This window comes from Canis lupus, chromosome 10 (genome assembly GCF_048164855.1).
Source record: "Canis lupus baileyi chromosome 10, mCanLup2.hap1, whole genome shotgun sequence".
In the NCBI taxonomy this organism is placed as follows: domain Eukaryota; kingdom Metazoa; phylum Chordata; class Mammalia; order Carnivora; family Canidae; genus Canis; species Canis lupus.
This window is the reverse complement of record NC_132847.1, coordinates 60,171,435-60,190,964: the sequence shown is the minus strand read 5'-3', so window position 1 is coordinate 60,190,964 and position 19,530 is coordinate 60,171,435. Positions and strand designations below refer to the sequence as shown.

General features: G+C 39.0%; 1 protein-coding gene and 1 long non-coding RNA gene across 4 annotated transcripts in view; one reads left to right on the top strand and one right to left on the bottom strand.

Moving 5' to 3' along the window:
* Positions 1-19,530, top strand: part of GRIN3A (glutamate ionotropic receptor NMDA type subunit 3A) — a 151,621-nt gene that overhangs the window by 60,831 nt on the left and 71,260 nt on the right. For both annotated transcript variants that reach the window (XM_072842169.1, XM_072842170.1), the window contains exon 3: positions 2,288-3,335. In XM_072842169.1, coding sequence (XP_072698270.1) covers positions 2,288-3,335 — 1,048 coding nt within the window. The remainder of the gene's footprint in view (positions 1-2,287; positions 3,336-19,530) is intronic.
* On the bottom strand, positions 930-18,893 carry LOC140641784 (uncharacterized). 2 transcript variants are annotated; one of them, XR_012038370.1, is made up of 4 exons: positions 18,712-18,893; positions 18,329-18,395; positions 18,056-18,193; positions 930-1,523 (listed from the first exon to the last, which is right to left on the bottom strand). It is a non-coding gene; the product is annotated as an uncharacterized lncRNA (long non-coding RNA). The 2 variants fall into 2 exon arrangements; XR_012038369.1 differs by lacking the exon at positions 930-1,523 and adding an exon at positions 16,912-17,041.

Below are 19,530 nucleotides of genomic sequence, written 5' to 3'. Positions count from 1 at the left end.
TTCCCTAGGCTATGTCAGTGTGTGTGTGTTGGAGGGAGGGGGCAGGGGGAGTGGAGATAAATACATCAAACACATCAAACAGTAGACTGCTCATTAGAAAAACAATTGTCACTCTTCCTTTATAGTACCTAGATAATTATCAGTTGATTAATCTGTATACTTTAATAATTTGGTTTCCTACTTCTCTAAAGAAGGATACAACTGTTTTAAAATCTAAGATAACTGAGACTTCATTACTTGTTGCAAAATAAAATTCATTTTAAGTGGTAGAGAGTCCCACTGGGGAGTGCTAACATGCATAATCACCATTACATGCAATCTACCAAAATGAACAGTTTCGTTGCATTTAGTAATAGGAGCATCTTCAAATGTGATTTACATTTATATCTCTAATGAAAATTAGTACATTCTTCATACTTTCTGATTTTTCTGTGTCCCTTCTATGGCAGCATAACTTCTTACTACTTGTATTGGTATTTGTAAATTACTGAGTCATGTTGATGGCAGGCAATGGATGAATGTGTTTTGCTGAGAGCCTAGATTTGTATCATCTAATTCCTCAAAAAAAAAAAAAAAAAACTTCTATGCTACATTCCACATTTCATTGAAATTCCTTCTCATTTAAAATGTGTCTTGAGTACCCTCTGACTTTCCCATGTTGTAGTACTTTGTGTCTCCAACTAGAAAAGTTCTGTTACAGATAAGGGAAAAGTGATCTGGGGACAGCCTTGATTGAAAAAAACTTGAGTGACTGCTGGGGAATGACTACATGGGAAAGTTTCCATCTGGACCATCACATGCATGGCCCCTTGCCATTCCAAGGAGGCTCTCATCTCTGTTTCCAGAGTTTTCTGTATGGCCAGTTCCTTCTGGAAACTTTCCCATGTAGTCATTCCCCACCAAATGACACTGAATAATAGGTACTATATCTGCAACATTTGTTCTATGTCAAAAGCTATGGTATATATTTTACATGCATTATTTCCAGCCCTTGTAATGGAGGGCGTATTATTTTCCCCATTTTGCTGAAGACAAAACCAAAGACAATGCTAAGTGCTCTGGCACCAAAAAGCCAGCCAATGAAGGAGGCTGGACCAAAATCCAAACAGAGAGGTCTGATGTCAAAGTCAGGCTTTTCTTTGGATACAGGCCATAATTAAGAGTATGAAAAATACTGCAAGTTTGTATGTTATCTCGTATTGCCTTATCTTCCCAGACACTGACCAAGCGCTTTCCTGCCTTGTCCAAATCAGAAGAAATCAGAACATATACTTGACAGTGCCTGGTTCACTTGGTTAGGAATCAGTATATCATTCAGTTGGCAATTTTCCTTTCTTTGACTTGGGCAAAGAAGCTCTCTCCACAGCCAGAGTCCATTGTTTTTCTCTAATGACTTAGAGGGAGGGTAGCCTGAGGCTATCCTGAGATCTGCAAGTCTATTTCTCATCATTTTCTGTGTTCCATGGATGATATCCAACATGCTTTGACTAGTCTTATGAGGACAGATGTGTTGATTCTTTCCACTGTGAAAAGAAAAACGTTGAAAGTAAGATTTGGATACTTTCTGGAATTATGAGTCCAATTTTTAAGCAATTATAAAAGGATAGGCATACTTATTAAAATTAATCGCTTAAGGGGCACCTGGGTGGCTTAGTCGGTTAAGCATCTACCTTTCTCTCCCGTCATAATCTCAGGGTCCTGAGATCGAGCCCCATGTCAGGCTCCCTGCTCAGTGGAGAGCCTGCTTCTCCCTCTCCCTCAGCTGCTCCCCTTACTTGTGTTCTCTCTCTCTCTCTCTGTCAAATAAACACATAAAATCTTAAAAAAAAAAAAAAAAAAACTCCTTCCTTGCACCAAAAACAGTATTTATTGAGCTGATTTCATTGCAATTGAATAGAGTGAACAGTTAGAAATGAAGCATGTTAAAGATGCTGAGAACCTCCATAGTTTAGAAAGTTGTGAAAATATATGTAATTAATAGTTTACAACAGGAAACAATTAACACCTCCCTTAACTAGGAATAAAGAGATTTGGAGTAAGACCAAGAGTCTCATACCTAGCCCAGATGTGAGAACCTAAGGGTGAGATCTCATTTGCTCAATGAAATAAGACTCTTAGAAAGAGTCCAGGTTATTAATTCCTGAGGAAATTATAGGCAATGCCCTTTTTTTAAAAAAAAAAAATTAGAATTTCTTTTTGTTAAGGCAGAGAAGCAAACCTGAGCACTGCTTCCTGTCTTTGGTCTCACCTCTCTTCCTTACTTTTTGCCTTTGCTCCTCTTTGCCAGGTTTCTAGCCAACACCACTTTCAGAGGCATCAGTGGCTCCATCAGAGTAAAAGGTTCCACTATCATCAGCTCAGAAAACAACTTTTTCATCTGGAATCTGCAACATGACCCCATGGGAAAGCCAATGTGGACCCGTTTGGGCAGATGGCAAGGGGGCAAGATTGTCATGGACTATGGAATATGGCCAGAGCAGGCCCAGAGGCACAAAACCCACTTCCAATACCCAAGTAAACTACACTTGAGGGTGGTTACCCTGATTGAGCATCCATTTGTCTTTACACGGGAGGTAGATGATGAAGGCTTGTGCCCTGCTGGCCAACTCTGTCTAAACCCCATGACTAACGACTCCTCTGTGTTGGACAGCCTTTTTAACAGCCTTCATAGCAGTAATGATACAGTGCCCATCAAATTCAAGAAGTGCTGCTATGGATATTGCATTGATCTGCTGGAAAAGCTAGCGGAAGACATGAACTTTGACTTTGACCTCTATATTGTTGGGGATGGCAAGTATGGAGCCTGGAAAAATGGGCACTGGACTGGGCTGGTGGGTGATCTCCTGAGTGGGTCGGCCCACCTGGCAGTCACTTCCTTCAGCATCAATACTGCACGAAGCCAGGTAATAGATTTCACCAGTCCTTTCTTTTCCACCAGCTTGGGCATCTTAGTGAGGACCCGAGACACAGCAGCTCCCATTGGAGCCTTCATGTGGCCACTCCACTGGACAATGTGGCTGGGGATTTTCGTGGCTCTGCACATCACTGCCATCTTCCTGACTCTGTACGAATGGAAGAGCCCTTTTGGTATGACTCCTAAGGGGCGAAATAGAAGTAAAGTCTTCTCCTTCTCTTCAGCCTTGAATGTCTGTTATGCCCTCTTGTTTGGTAGAACAGCAGCCATCAAACCTCCAAAATGCTGGACTGGCAGGTTTCTAATGAACCTTTGGGCCATTTTCTGTATGTTTTGCCTTTCTACATACACCGCGAACTTGGCTGCTGTCATGGTAGGTGAGAAGATCTACGAAGAGCTTTCTGGAATACATGATCCTAAGGTAATGCTTCTTTTTATTCTAGCTTTCTTTCTTGTCCATTGTAACTGCATATATCGGGTCTTACACTATAGGATGTCTATGTTCTTTCATCTAACACAGTATTCTCTCAGCCATATCTACAGACTAATAGCTAAATAAAATACTTTATTGTTTTATTGAATGAAACAAAAAGAGTGAGGGGCTTTAGAGGGTGTTTTTTCTAAAGAAGGTTTTTCTGGTAGGAACATCTATTAGTTGTGTTATTTGTGAATCTGACAGGATGGCCATCAAGGAATAGACGTACAAAGTATTTTCACCCAAAGCAGACTTCAAAAACTGATGGATTACTTCTCTTGGGAAATAATGGAAATAAATAATAGAATCCACATTTAAATTGTAAAGAATCTTTTTTTTTTGCCGTTAAAAAATAATAAAATGGAAAGAACTAACATTTTATCATAAACATCCAAAGTCAAATGCTAGAGAACTCAATCGGCATAGAACAAAGAGTACTGAACTAACTGAGATGGCAGGCTTAGCTAAAAACAGGGTGTCTTTTTCACAGTAAGGAAAGCCATACAGCTGGCCACCTTGGCTGAGGGTTTCGTACCAACAGTCATATTATAATGTCCAAGGACATTCAAACAAAGTATGTCTATTCTAGGCTGCCTTTGGTATCCTAGACTTTTGACCGCAAGGGTAGATGGGAGGAGATGGGTAGAGTTCAGGTATACAGGCAAAGCTGTGGTGATACTCGAGTAAGGACAGCCATGTGTGTGTTCTGTCTGAATTAAAACAGGACGCCTTCCAGAGACTAGGGGTATGGAGAACCTAGTCCAATCTGGTGAGAGTAGGGAGGAGGTGGTTGTTGAGGCTCAAGGAAATTGGACTAAGGCCCAAGAGTACTACAGTCCTGATGGGGAACAGAATTCAGATCCAGAGCAGAAGTATGTTCCAATGCATACAACCTACCTAGGAGAGATCAGAGGAAGTTGAAATTCAGTGGACATACTCCACTCTGTTCACAAACAAGTGTGCCTTTATGGTGTTTTTTTTGTTTTGTTTTTTTGTTTTTTTTATGATAGTCACAGAGAGAGAGAGAGAGAGGCAGAGACAGAGGCAGAGGGAGAAGCAGGCTCCATGCACCGGGAGCCCGACGTGGGACTCGATCCCGGGTTTCCAGGATCACGCCCTGGGCCAAAGGTAGGCGCTAAACCTCTGCGCCACCCAGGGATCCCACAAGTGTGCCTTTAAAGGGACACGCTGTGTTTAAGCAACTTGAGCTCAGCTCAGCTGAGCATTTCAAATTGGGAAACACTCATTATGTCTTTCCAAATACCCCCTTTCATACCAAGTCTCAAGGTATTAAAACTTTACTATAAATTTCTATTAAACATTTAAAAATAATTTCAGGGCAGCCCGGGTGGCCCAGAGGTTTAGTGCTGCCTTCAGCCCAGGGTGTGATCCTGGAGACCCAGGATCGAGTCCCACATCGGGCTCCCTGGATGGAGCCTGCTTTTCCCTCTGCCTGTGTCTCTGCCTCTTTCTCTCTGTGTGTCTCTCATGAATAAATAAATAAAATCTTTTTTTAAAAAATAAAATTAAATAAAATTAATTTCATAGAGCATCAACACACAGGATATTTGCAACTATCTTTATCAAATGATGAAGTGGCCCAGAGGGCTGGTGGTGCCTTTAGAGACTCTCATAAACAGTTTGGATTAAGATATAAGGTCTGTTCTGCAAGAAAAGGAACATGAGAAACTTGACCCATACACTGCAAACCTCCTGGTAAGTGACATGAACCTCAGGAAACAGTTCAGCAAACAATGGCTTACTGATTAGGCAAGGAATTACGTTGCCTTTTAATGCACATTCAGGGCTTCAGGTTATGAGCTGGAATCCAATGAACACCAAGTCTGTAGCATAAATAAATGTATCACCCTAAAGAGAGATTTTAATCATGCTTTTGCATTCATGCTTTGCAGTGGTATTAGCAGCTGCTGTTTATTTTTTGCCTAAGTTGGGCTGTAGATCTCCCAAAGGTTCACTGCCTTGTTAGCGGCTTACCCAGATATGTTACATGAATCTTGCAATGTGATGCTTAAATTAGGAATTCAAAGTGAAAACCATTCAATCCAATCTAGTACAAAAAACAATCTAATATGTGCCTGTTGTGAAGATTCCAGACCATTATCTAATGTAAAAAGGTGAACACAATCCCTACTAGAGCTTCATTAATCAAAACCAAAGATTGTCAAAATTAACTCATGGATGCTATATGTGAGAAACCAGTGGCAATGATTATTTTAGGGGATTAAATAGAAAATCATAAAGATAGATGATGGCACATGGCAGTAAAATAGTTTCTTTAAACAAAACAAGACAGCCATTCAATGTCTGATTCCACCAGAATAAAAGGTAAAGTTTTTATCAACCTCACCCCACCCACAAGAGAAAGTGAGCAGAACTAGACAAAGTCAACTTTGTGTTATAGCTAGTACGTTCTTAATGAAGTGGGACAAGTATCTAAAATACATTAAATTTGGAGTGCCTGGGTGGTTCAGTCAGTTAAGATTCTGGTTTCAGCTCAGGTCATGATCTCAGGATCCTGGAATTGAGCCCTGTACTGGCGGGAGTCTACTTCTCCCTCTTCATCTCCTGCTCCCCCTGCTTGTGCTCTCTCTCGAATAAATAAGATCTTTTTTAAAAAATAAAAGACTTTCAATTTGAGATAATAAATGAATTTCCACTATAGTTCTCCCCCAAATGTATATTTCTTCCCCAGTATTGTTCTATGGTAAAGTCTCTCACATATAGGTTTTTGTCATATAAAGATACCCAGATCATTTGACTAAGCAATACTTGACATCTGGGCTTTGGACAAATAATGTTGGTGACAGAATTGTTACATTTTCATCCAGAGATGTGGCATTATGCAAATGATGGAGTGTCGTCACCCTCTCCGAGAGAGAGATGATTAAGATAATGTTCATACCCTTTCAGTCACTCAACTTTCATCCTTAAGTGTATTGCAGTTACTCACATGCATACTTTTCTGTCCTACCCATGCTAAATTCTTTAGAGGACTGTATCTTTTTTCTTACACTGAATGATGGAGAGAAATTGAGAGGTAAATAAGTCCAGGAGAGGAGAAAACAACTCTGAAAGTTGTAAACATGCTGGAGTTCAGAAACATGAAATACTGTCAAAGTTAAAGGAAAGGGCCATCACCTTCCACTTAATACATTAAGGGAAAGCTTAATTAACAAGATAAAAATGTGTGCCTATTCTTGAAGAACACTTGGAAATGACACATGTGTCAGGGGAAGAGGAGTGGTCATTCCAAGCCAAGGAACAGAATGAACTACTTTGAGGGGAAAAGTGTATGGTGTAGTCGGGATATCTTGGGGAGTTCAATTTAGCCATAGCATATGTTACATGAAGGGAAGGAGGGGAGATCCACGCCTGCAAATTAAGTTCAGTTGTGATATCAGATCTTTGACATCAAGCTAAGACTAGTGAACTCCATCTGACAGTAGAGATCCACAGACATTCTTGAACAATGGAAGAGCAGAGTGGAACAGTATCCATTTAGGGTGGTTGCCGTGGGAGCAGCATGTAAACAAGATTAGAAGAGAAAGATGCAGAGAAGTTATAGCTATAGTCACCAATAGAAAGAAGACAGATGCAAGATATAGGGTGGTGATCAAGTCTGTATAGGATTTGGTGATTAACTCAACGTGAGAGGCAACCAAAAGTCATCTTCAGAGTCACAGGCCTGAGTATCTGAGATGCTGGGACCATTCAAGGAAGGAGAGAAGGCAGTTTATGGAATAGAATATGGAGTGGCAGCTATTAGAAATGACAAATACCCACCATTTGCTTCAACGTGGATGGAACTGGAGGGTATTATGCTGAGTGAAGTAAGTCAGTCGGAGAAGGACAAACATTATATGTTCTCATTCATTTGGGGAATATAAATAATAGTGAAAGGGAATATAAGGGAAGGGAGAAGAAATGTGTGGGAAATATCAGAAAGGGAGACAGAACGTAAAGACTGCTAACTCTGGGAAACGAACTAGGGGTGGTAGAAGGGGAGGAGGGCGGGGGGTGGGAGTGAATGGGTGACGGGCACTGGGGGTTATTCTGTATGTTAGTAAATTGAACACCAATAAAAAATAAATTAAAAAAAAAAACAAAACAACAAAAAAAAAGAATATGGAGTGGTCAGTTCAGTTTCACACGTAGCATCTTAAAATCTTGTTTTGGACATCCAGGTGAGATCTAGCAGGCATTTGGAAGCCAGAGTTCAGGAGTGAGACTGAAGCTGGTGGGACTCCTGACCAGAGAGGTGATCCTGTGTATTAAAGTCCTCAGAAGAGTATGAGACCCCAAGGGAGAAGGTGGTACAGAAAAGAATTGCTGTCTGAAAGAGAGCAGCAGGCACAAAGAGCCCCATGGTGTTGGAGGACAGGATTTGTGGAGAGACAAGGTGGAGAACAAGGAGATAAAGGTGCCCTATAACAAAGTCACACTGACCCTTGAGTGCCCCTCTTTCTATAGTTTGAATTTTTACTTTTTTGAAGTGAAGATTGGTATTATCCTGTCTGCCGTGTTCTAGCTTCTTTCCAGCAGTTATCAGAGAGGACAAAAGCCGATCAATGCCCAGTCCAAACTGAGAGTTGTTAGTGAGCACACACATGCGTGCGTGTGTGTGTGTGTGTTTTATGTCTGATGAAACTGGGTTTTATATGGTTTGCTTTTTCCTAGTCTTTTTTCCAAACTCCTCTCAAATTCTTTTGATGGCATTTTAATTCAGAATAGGGAAAACATATCACTTATGTGGAAATCACAGATGTCTGTAGTTTTCTTGGGACATTTGTTTGTCTGCTGTAAGGTGAAAATCCCCTAAATCTGAATGAAAGGTGACATAATAGCCTATTGGTCACACTCTGAAGATTCCTGCACCCCCGACTCCCTGTGTGTCTTATTTCTTTTCATTTCCTTCTGTGCTCCTCACATGCTAGGTATTAGGACACCCCCCATTATGCCACGCTGCCAATTCTCATCCCAGTTACAGTCCTCACAGCTCAGTTAACTCACCTCAGGCAAATTTCCTTGTGCCTCTACATTAATGCTCTTGAACACCTGCCTTCTCTAACTTTTCTTTAGCTACCTCCGGTTAATCTCCCCATTCCTACCCATTACGACTGTGCCTGAAAACTTTGAGAATTACACCTCTCAGACTTTTCTAGAAGCAGCTTATGAAGAAATGTGCTCCTGGGAATAGATGTCTTCAGCTCTTAGACGTCATCTAAGCCCCTGGATCTGAAAAAGGGACTCCTCAGATTTCCATCTCCTCTTTCCTTAAAACTACTTTTCTGTTACATATAATATTTTCAATTATAATAATAGTGGGGGTTTTTTGGAAATGGTTTCTATTTCTAGCCCAAAATTTGGGCTACAGCTTTTTTTTTTTTTTTTTTAATATCAGTCTTGGAATCCAAACACCACTTCTAAAATATTCCTGTGGGAAAATGTGTTTGGATGAAAACCTATCAACCTACCTAAAAAGTGAGATTTGTGATCTGTATTTATACACAGCCCATCAGTAAATTGAGCCACATAAGTATTTGTAACCATGATATTAAATAACTTAGAGTGAATGTAATAGCACCATATTTCATCTTGATCATAATTGTTTAGCATGCTGGCTATATATTTATCACAATTAATAAAATTTAAGAGCGTGAGTATTTTATTACCATTTCAGAATTGAAATTCACTGGCTTCAACTAACTACTTTGAATCAAATAAAATTAAAAGCAAAATGCTGTGCAGGGCAGACCAGTTTATGATTCACTACATGTTTCAGGAGCCAAGGCAGATTGGAATACTTCTTTCTCTTACTGACGAGGGTCGGAGGGAAGAAATCATCTTGTTGCTGGCTGCTCCTATAGCTAACCCCAAGGAAGAGGGACTGGACTGCTGTGCAAATGAAATTCAAGAGGATGATTCTATCCTCACTTAACTATTTTCGCCAGAATAATTTATTTTACACTAAAAGTAATATATGCAGCTTTTCCCAACCTCCCACTGACTCTACTGGGAAGCAAGCTCCATGCTTCAAAGCGGGTGGGCTCTTGAAGCATGAGACCATGAAAGCAAGAATTTATGAGTGATATATTTAATAGAGCTTAGATGGGTATTTTCCTGACATAAAACTAGCACTATTCATTATAGGCAATGCAAAAAATAGGGTAAAGTAGACAGATGGAAGCAAGCACCCATTGCCTCATCCAAAGCCATTTCCTCTTAGCACTTTGGGATGACTGACAGGTGGATAGAAACTGCAGTATTATTTTTATCCAGCAAAGTCTTCATCTGAGTCTGTAATCTAATGTGTAGACATAGGCATTCTTAGAACCTTCTAGCCATTGACATTCGATCTGCAGAGATATAAGACAAGATGAGAAAATTTCTTCATAAAGCACAAATACACTAAGAAATAAAGCCCCACCTCCCCTCAGAGTTGAAATGGCCCAGGTGAAAGGACACAAGAGCATTTGAAATTAGCTATCTACTGATTACAATGGATCTTCTAGTGTTCTTCCAGCTTCTCACATAAAATGCCCCCTTTATCTCTGTGGGTCTAATAATAAAAAAAAGTCAGCTTCATATAGAGAACACAAGGCTGGTGTCATTTTTGTACAGGCAAAGGATGGTGCTGCTTTAGAAAAACAATCCTGGTGAACATTCAAGTAAATATTAAAAAATAAATAGGCTTGCTGTGAAGGCAAGAGCAAACTTTAACCAGAAGTATTAAAGTAAAGGACACTCTCGTAGCCCTGGTAGGGTATGATAAGCGTTTCCCAAAATAATAAAAGCCAGCTTTATTGATCTTCATATAACGTGTGAATTCATGCAATAAAGGCTGGCCTTGAACAAAGGAGGGGGTACCAGAACTCCACGGCAGACAAGACCAAATATGATGTTGGAAGTGAGAAGGAAGAAAACTGAGCTACACCAAACCATTCACTCGTTCCTTCTTTAATTCATCCAGTAACAGCAGCTTCTGTTCCAGGCACCATGCTAGGTGGCCAGGAATTTAGCAGTGAGAAAACAGACACTGCCCTTGTAACATGCGGTTTAGTGGGAAAGAAAGACACTAATGAAAGGAGCACATGACTCAGTTAATGATTTAAATCATGGTATGTTACTATAGAAGAAAATTCAAGAGAATCTGAGAGCCTCACAGGAGACTTGATCCAATGGAGAATCAGAGAAGGTCTCCAGTCTGGCTGAGATCTGAAGAATGGAAATGAGCTGACAGGCGTGTTAGGGGGTGTTAGGAAAAGAGCACCTCAGAGTGACATGGCAGCCTGTGCAGAAGCCCCAAGACTAGAGGAAGAGGACTGCAGTCATGACCACTCCATCATGAGCTATGAGAGATTGGAAAGCCAGAGAAAGGGGGAGGAGAGTAGGACAAGTAATAAGGTAAAGGACATTCTAGAGAGAAAATTTCTCAAAAGAAGAAAAATCTAAGAAATTTTATTGTCTGAGAAAAGCTACACTTCCCATGGGCTCTGTGTATTTCCAAATAGAAGACATGATGGGAGACACATCCCTTTCACTTGGGCAGCAAAAACTCTTAATAGATCAGGGAAGTGTTCTCCATGAGAATTGCAATAAAACACTTTCTAATGTACAGAACAAAAATGGTTTGGATAAAAAAATTTGAATGTGCTAATGGTTCTGTGTATCTTGCACATACTAAAAACTATTGAATTATACACTCTAAATGGGTGAATTGTATGGTATGTGAATTATAGCTCAAAAAGACTGTTTTAATCAATTATAAACAAATAAGCAAACCACCATATTACTGAATTGGAAGACTGGATTTTTAAAGATGGTAAGTTTCCTCTTGGTTAGTTAATAGATATAAAGCAATTCCAATGAAAATACCAATGGACTTTTTTGTTGACTTGTATGATTGTTGCTGTATCTCCTAAAATTTTATATATATATATATATATATATATATATTAAATTTAATCTAAGAAAAAGAAGATTCAAGGCATTTATTCTTCTAGATATTGAGATACTTAATATTAGTAATAATAGCAGAAAATCTAGTACTCATTGACCACTCCCATATGCCAGGCACTGTTGTAAATGATATTAACATATTATCCACTCCCACTGAGTAGTCATGGAAATTAAAATAATCCAAGTAAAGCAACTTGCATTGTGTCTGACAACTAGAGGGCAGAAAATAAGAATATTTAAAACTCTTGTCAGATTTTAACACTAATATTAATTCCATGTATTTTGAACAATTATTTCTCTCTCATCACTGTGAACTCGGTAAATGGCAAGATTCTCTTTCTGAGCTAACTCCTAGAGAGCTTGGAGGCAAATTTCTTGCCTACTAACAGCAGATTTATTTTCGTTGCAGTTTGCATTTTAAGAAACATCATTCCTGGGTTCATTTGGGGTTTTTTTTCTGCTTCAATGTATTTTAATTTATGCTGTCTTGTATTCTGCTTGACCTTTAAGCTGCTGCCTTAAATCTTTTCAGGAAGAGAGCAAGGTATACATTAAGTAATGTCAAAATCAGGTAATAAATGAAGAATATTCACAGCAATTCAAAAAAAGAAATAAAATTGACCAAATTAAAGAAAAAAAGTTAAATCTTATAATCAAAGAAATGCTAATTGAAACAGTAATGAGATGGTATTTTACCTGTCATATTAGGAATCTTTTACTGATTCTCAATCTTGGTCGAAGTACGTTAAGACTGACACCAGCATTACTGCTATTGGGAGGGTAGGTTGGTAAAATAGTTCATAAATCAATTTGGCCATTTCTGTCAAGACCCTTGAAGGGGGTTAGGCCCTTTCACCCTTGACTTCTACTTCTAGGAATCTATGCAAATGAAGTAACTTAATATATGAACAATAATTTATTACAAAGATTCATTGCTTACTCAGAATAACAAAAAATTAGAAACCATGTAAATATCCAACAATAACACAATTAATGCATTATAATATTCCTATGTACTATAAAAATGTAGCCAATAGAGATGATTTTGAAAAGCTTTTAGAATGTCAAAAAAAATCGTACACCTGAAACTAGTATAATAATATATGTCAAACCATACTGCAACTAAAAAGTTATAATAAAAATGTTTTAATTAAATATCAAAAATCAAAATATAAGAGGAAGTGAAAAGCTGGGATAAAAGCTATATACTGGATAAGGAGAAGGAGAAAGGAGAAAGACCTAGAAGGAAATATAGCACAGTATTAACAGCACTGGTATCTGAGCAGTGTTATTACAGGAGATATTTATTTCATTTCCACTCCATATTTTCTACAGTGTTCATGGAATATTGATGTGATGAGGAAGTTCATAATAAACCAAGTAAGAATCAGAATAATTTAGATAAGAGACAGTAGTCACAACAGCAGTGTAGGCTCCACATGCAGTGCAGCTGTCGGCAAACTTTCAAGTCCAGGCAGGTTGAGTTCCTCAATGAGTAGCCCTCCCATAGTAAAACGTTTACATTTTAAGATGTTGTGCTTTCTACAGAAACTTTCAGAAGCAAATTTTCATTCCCACTCAGTTTATTCATAGGAGTTAGAACAATCTGAAATTGTCATATCATCTATTTGTTTACTTGTTAATTGTCCCACTGTGTCCTGCTCACCACTAGAATCTCACAGTGTTGGGTAAACAGTAAATATTCAGTAAATGTTGTTTGATTAATAAATGAATGAAAAATAGTGGCATCATTGGAATAGGGCTATAGTCTCCTATAGGGATTACTTTGAAATCCATGCTTTTGACTCAAAAGCATCATTTAAAATGACCATTTAAAACCATTCTACTACTAGCTGCTAAGGAACATATAGAAGGAAAGCCGCAGTAAGCGACAATGTACTCTATGATACAAGGAACAAAATTCTGGTTTTGGACAGATCTAAGTTTGATGTACTTAATTATATTTAAATTATATTTATTTAAATTATATTTAAATTATAAACTCCATGGGACTGGACACCAGATCTATATAAAATAAAAGACCTGTATCCCTAGAGCCTAAGCATATAGCAACCACTCATGTAGGTAAGTGTTCTGTAAATTATGGATTTGCCATGAGGCCAAGCAGAGGTGATCAACATGTGTCCAGTAGAATAGAGGTAGAAGATAGGAATCCTTTCACTTGCAATTGGAGAATATACCCAGATGAGTTCCAAATTATATCCAAAGAGTGACCTGGACTCTTTGAGCCATGAGTTTGGTACAATCAGATCATCAGAGCAAAGAAAACCTAGGACTATGATGCCCATAGTGGAGCCAAGGATCAGAGTTGTAGATTTCCTTGAATGAGAGCATGAGACTGATAATGCTGCCCCAACCTGGGTGGTTCTGGGTTCCCTGGCAGCAGATTGTGGAGTTGGGTTAGAAACATTTAGTGCTGCAGTAAAGATCAAACACACAGCACCTGACACCTATTGGGAGTTGGACAACTGGATATTTCCCTTCCCTTCCTGACTGTTGTTCAATTGAAAAAATTTTGGAAAACCAAAAAGATTGTGCTATTTCACATTGGTAAATGGAAAAATGAACAAATGAGCATGTGATTGGTTTACTTCCTCATCTACTTCCAAAATATTTTTGAGATGGAGTCTTTTAGAATTTTTTTAAATAACTGCAGTTTTATGACTTTCAAGTAGATACAGTAATTCACACTAAAGCGGCAAAGTGTTAGCAATTAGACACCCTGCTGGATTTGCATTAATGAATGTCTAAGATCACTTCCTTCATTTGAATACAGAGACTGTGCCAAATTTTTGCAAACCTTTCTCTTAAATTAGAAGAAAATTGACTTATAACTTTGTTTACATTTTTAACCTGCTTAGCAAGCACTAGCTTTAAGCATACTTTCTGTACCAATAAATGTATTATAGGATATCTATAAATATCCACATCTTATATAATTATAAACTATGATCAGTACACATGTCTCTCAACTGTGTGTTTGTACACGAATATTTATAATTTAAAAGTTAATAAATGTTCAAGGGACACACGCATTAATAATTAGGGAGAGCTAAATTACTCCAAGCCATTCTTGGACATAATGTGAAAATCTCACAGCTACGCCCTCCAACTGCGAGTGAGAGAGGCTCCCACCTTCTGCCTCTGTCCTCCTGGACACATCTTGGCCACCTCTGCTTGATCTCACAAGCATTCACACCACTCTCATATTAGATGCTAGGGAAGGGATAGAAGGAAATCCCCAGTAGGAGACAATGTAGGGTGATACAAAGGACAAAGTCCCAGTGTTGGATAGGTAAATGTTCGGTGCAACTTAGGTTTGAAGGTTAGCTCTGTGAAGAATCTCATTTTCATGTTCAATAAATATCTCTGTACCTGAAGAAGTTGCAGACAAACCCCGAAGAGGCTTCTTTTATGTCTAAAATACATACTGTAGCTCCACAAACAGTGTGAATTAAGGTGAATATTGGATTTTTATGATGTAGCCTCAATTTCACATTTTGATCCTTAATCAGATCAGGAGCTAGCATGAGCTAACCACCCTGTGTCTCTATCTAGTGACATGTCAGGAAGCTTAACTGTGAGCTCAGCTTCATTGTGAGTTCATTCTGGGAAATTCAGCCAAGTTAGGGCTTGCTTTCCCCAACTGCAACTGCGTACAAGCCTACTCCAGCCAACTACAAAGATACATATATGTAAATATATATATAGGTATATATAGTATATATACAGTGCATACAATGTACATGTGTATATATTATATAGGTGTATATAATGTGTATATAATATCTAATGTATACATAATATATATGATGTTATTTATACTTGAATTCAGAAAGATGTTTTATCAGAATCCATTAATTTTTTCAAACTCAAGAATTTATCATGGCATTTTATTAGGAAGCTGCTACCTTAAAAAATGCCAAATGATAGAAAATTCAAGCAGTGCCAACCAAAACAAGGCTTATTGACGTTTCCTTAAATTATACTTGAACTGGCACTTTTTTTTCCATGCATAATCTAAAGATATAAAATTAATGGAGGTGGCTCTATTGGCAAATAAGAATATTAAGTGAATGTAGGCATATAAATAGATGTATCCCCCGTGATTTACATGTTTAACATGATGATCAATCCTGAGGGTCATACATATGAACCTTCTTACGTATGTATGTATTAGCATTATAATAAGACTTCTGATAGAGTTTCAGGGACAGAAACTGAAAATAGCATCAATAAATAATAATGATAACAATATTTGTTGGATACCAGCCATGTTCCAGGGACTGTGCTAACTGCTTTACATGAATTTTTCTCATTTAAATTTTACTGCATCCATACAGATGAGGAAACAGGGCTAAAAGAAATTAGCTAGCATGTCCAAGGCCATTTAGCTAATTAATAGTAGAGGCAGGATTCATACCCAACAAAATCTGACTGATTATTCCTACTCAGTGTTTCATTTTCATATGCAGTAAGAATGTTCTTCCCAACATGATGTTTTTTTTTTAAGATTTTATTTATTTGAAAGAGAGAGAGAGCATGAGTGGGAGATGGAAGGGCAGTAGGAGAGGAAGAGGGGCAATCAGACTCCCCACTGAGTAAGGGGAGCTCGATGTGGAGCCCGATCCCAGGACCCCAAGATCATGAGTTGAGCCAAAGTCAGATGCTGAACCAACTGAGCCACCCAGGTGCCCCCCCTGTCACCCCCAGCCCTGATGTATTATAAGTAGACCTTTCCCCACCCCTGGACTTAACCTGGGAAAGCTGCTCACACACAAAGGCCATTCACAGGCAGAGACTGCTGCTGAGGCCAGGGCATTTGAATTTGTGCACACGGTTCATACGGGATGAAGAAGTAAGAGACCCACAGATCCAGGGAGGATTTAATCTCACTCCACCCTCATCACCATCATCACTAATGCCCTACCCAGAGACATGTTGCAGCAGGAATATGGCTTTCTGGGTACTTCAAAAACTAAGGATGACTTATTTATCCACATCGTGTCTTCCCCCCAGCACCACCGTGGCACACTGTCACAGCCTCAGCCTCAGATGCCACCCTGCTCCCCCACCACCACTCCTGAGAAATGGCAGCCTCTCTTCTCTTGGCTGCAGTTAGGGGTGTTCAAAAGGAGCTGTAATATTCATGTTTGAACCCTGGTGCTAATTAATGTCTGGGAAATCCCTCAAACTATTACCCCACTCTACCTTCAGCACCACTCAACTCATCAATTTTATTCAGAGAAAAGAGAGACTAAATCAGTCTCTATTTATCAAAATATTGTTTGTAGTGTTGAAAGTCTAGAAAGAATCTCTAGTCATTAAGAGGAGATTGGCTAAAGTAGGGCACATTCTTTCAGTGAAATATGTTACTGTTAAGGAAAAAATGGGATATATAGTCAAGTTTTTAAAATGTAGATTATGCAAAATAATCCTATACAATAAAAGTCTGTGAAAACATGCTATTAAAATTTTTAGTTTTACTAAATTGGCACCCTTGTACGAGGGTTGCTCAGCACTAGAAATCAATGATATCGAGGGCATCTCTTTCTTCTTGGCACGGGTCCTGAAATTCTCCCAACAGGAAATTTTCCTCCTGGTGGCTCCTATATAATACTGCATTTATTTCAAGATAAGACAAATGTTCCCTGAAAGAGGTGATACCTCTGTTAGTTTCCTGTATGGGTTATTAATTTAGACTAGATAATTCTACTTACCTAGAGAGCAAGGGAAATATATACCATTGGACCATTTGATCAATTTTAGGGAGAAGACACAAACCATCAAATCTGTGGAAGGGTCCAGAAGAGAGGCAGCCAGTCTAGCTTGCTGCCAAGATTCAGTTCCTCCTCACTCTCAACTTCTTAGAGCTGAGGCCACTTTTGCCTCATACTCAGACACAGACCTCTTCTTTACCTTCCCCCCACGGGCTCAGAAACCAATCCCATTCTCATTCAGGGAGAATTTAATATGGCCTGTCTATGTCTTTTCCCCTCAGAAGTGAGGCCCAAGGACCAGCATCTCCAGGGGCTTGTTAGAAATGTAGAACCTCAGGCCCTTACTCAGTCCTGCTGAACCAGAATCTGTATTTTCATGAGATCCCTGGGTGTCTCATTTCCATAGTACGATGGGAGAAACATCACTGTTGACCACTTCCCACGTGACCCAGCATCTGGCACTTTGCTGCTGGCCCCACTCTTACCTTGCAATTCCAGTCAGTGACGTGTTCCAGGACCAAATCTGCATCTGTCTTATAATTACTGTCATGTTAATTTCAAGTTTCTAGTGATTTCTAGCTCTGGTCCTCTCCCAACATCTGGGGGATGTTTTGACTCAGAGCCTCAGGCTGCCAGTTACAATTTCAGTCCAGCTGGTAAACATCTTGGATGATGGGCCTATACGGTTTTGTTCTTCACTGTCTACCTGCCTCACCACCAAACTGATTTACACTACTTGGTGCCTCTAGCCAAACCAGCAACACACCAGTCCATCATCTGAAGAATTTCAGAAAAAACTCCCTGGTCTCTGTCCCCAGTCTGCTGTCAATGCAAAAAAGTTCTCTGTATTGCATCTTAAGCCTTTTTACTCTTGTTCTTTCCTCTATGGAGATAGTAACCAGTTTATCAGCTTCTCCTTTGAACTGTGATTAACCCATTTCTCACCCCACTCTTCACATCTTGTGAATCACTTGACAAACCATCGTTTCCAGCGCATCTGGAGGAATGAAAGGCGCTGTCCCTGTATTCACATCACGTTATCGTAGGCATGCTCTTGCACAAGTTCTTATCTACAACAGAGTACTAAAAGAAGAGCAAATATTACATATAGGAAATTCAAGATTTTATCCTGATCCAGCGATTTTCTTTTCACTTTTACATGCTTTTAGAAAATAACCATTATGCTTCTCTAATATGACCAACAAAAGTGACACATACCATTTGTAAAGCACTCCATAGCCTCCCAGATGCTTCAGTCTGGCACCTCAGTTTTGCCCCTACATCTCTGCAGCAGAAAAGGCATTTATTTAATAGAAATAAAGACAGAGGCTAAGAAGAGTTAAGTGATTAAGTGATTTTTTTTCCAAAGTTCAAGCTGCTACTTAAACCCACGCTTCCTAAGTTCAGATCCATCATGATTTCAATACAATGTGCTGCCTCATATAAACTATATTCAAAAACGTATTAAGTGTACAAGGGTAGCCCCCAAAGTTTGGTCAGCATTTCAGGAATGTAATTTGAGGAAAACAATGATCAGAGCAAATAAGAAATTCATAATACATTTATTTACTGTTTGATATAGATCAAGTACTGTGAATTACCTTGAGTTTTTGGATGGTTTAAACTTTCAGAAAGCTGAATATTTTGCAGGTCAAAAAATGCAATCAAACAGCCAGTGTACTAAGAGCCAATCTGAAGTCCAAGAATGCACAATACATTTTGCTTTGTGTCATGTACCAAATGACTAATAGGCAGCAGGGGCTTTCAGGGTTATAATTTTAGCTCAAGGTTCTGGTAACTACATGAAATCCTTGAGTGGTTTATGATATCATAAGGTGAAATTATAGCTCCCCATGGGCAAGAGTTGTTGAAATGCTTTCAGCCATTGAGTACCATAACTAGCCTGTTCTCTACAGCAATTATAGGGAAAACTATTTTAAATGCCTACTCATATTGACTAATGACTTTAAACGTAGGAATTATTTTTTAAAACGAGAATGGCAGGCAATTCATTCATCCCACCATTCCATAAATATGTATATATCACCATATATCTGCCACTGAGACAAAGACTGGGATTATAGCAACAGACAAGTCCGATCCCTAGCCCTGCCCTCAGAGAACTTTCATTTTAGCAGAGGAACCAGACATTAAATAACCACAACTCTGATATAAATGTTATGCTGATGAATAGAATGTTATGCCAATGTATTAACAGGAACCCGACCAACTGGGAAGGGAAGGACACAATCAAAGTAGGCCTCCTTGAGGAAGTAAACAGAACTAAACTCTGTATATCGGGTCAGAATCATAAAGGATAAGAAGAGGGCAAAGCTTCTTCTTAGCAAGCACATATTGAGAGTGAGATATTAAGACCTTGAAAGGAAAGCACAGAAATCTAATCTACTTCCCCCCCTCCA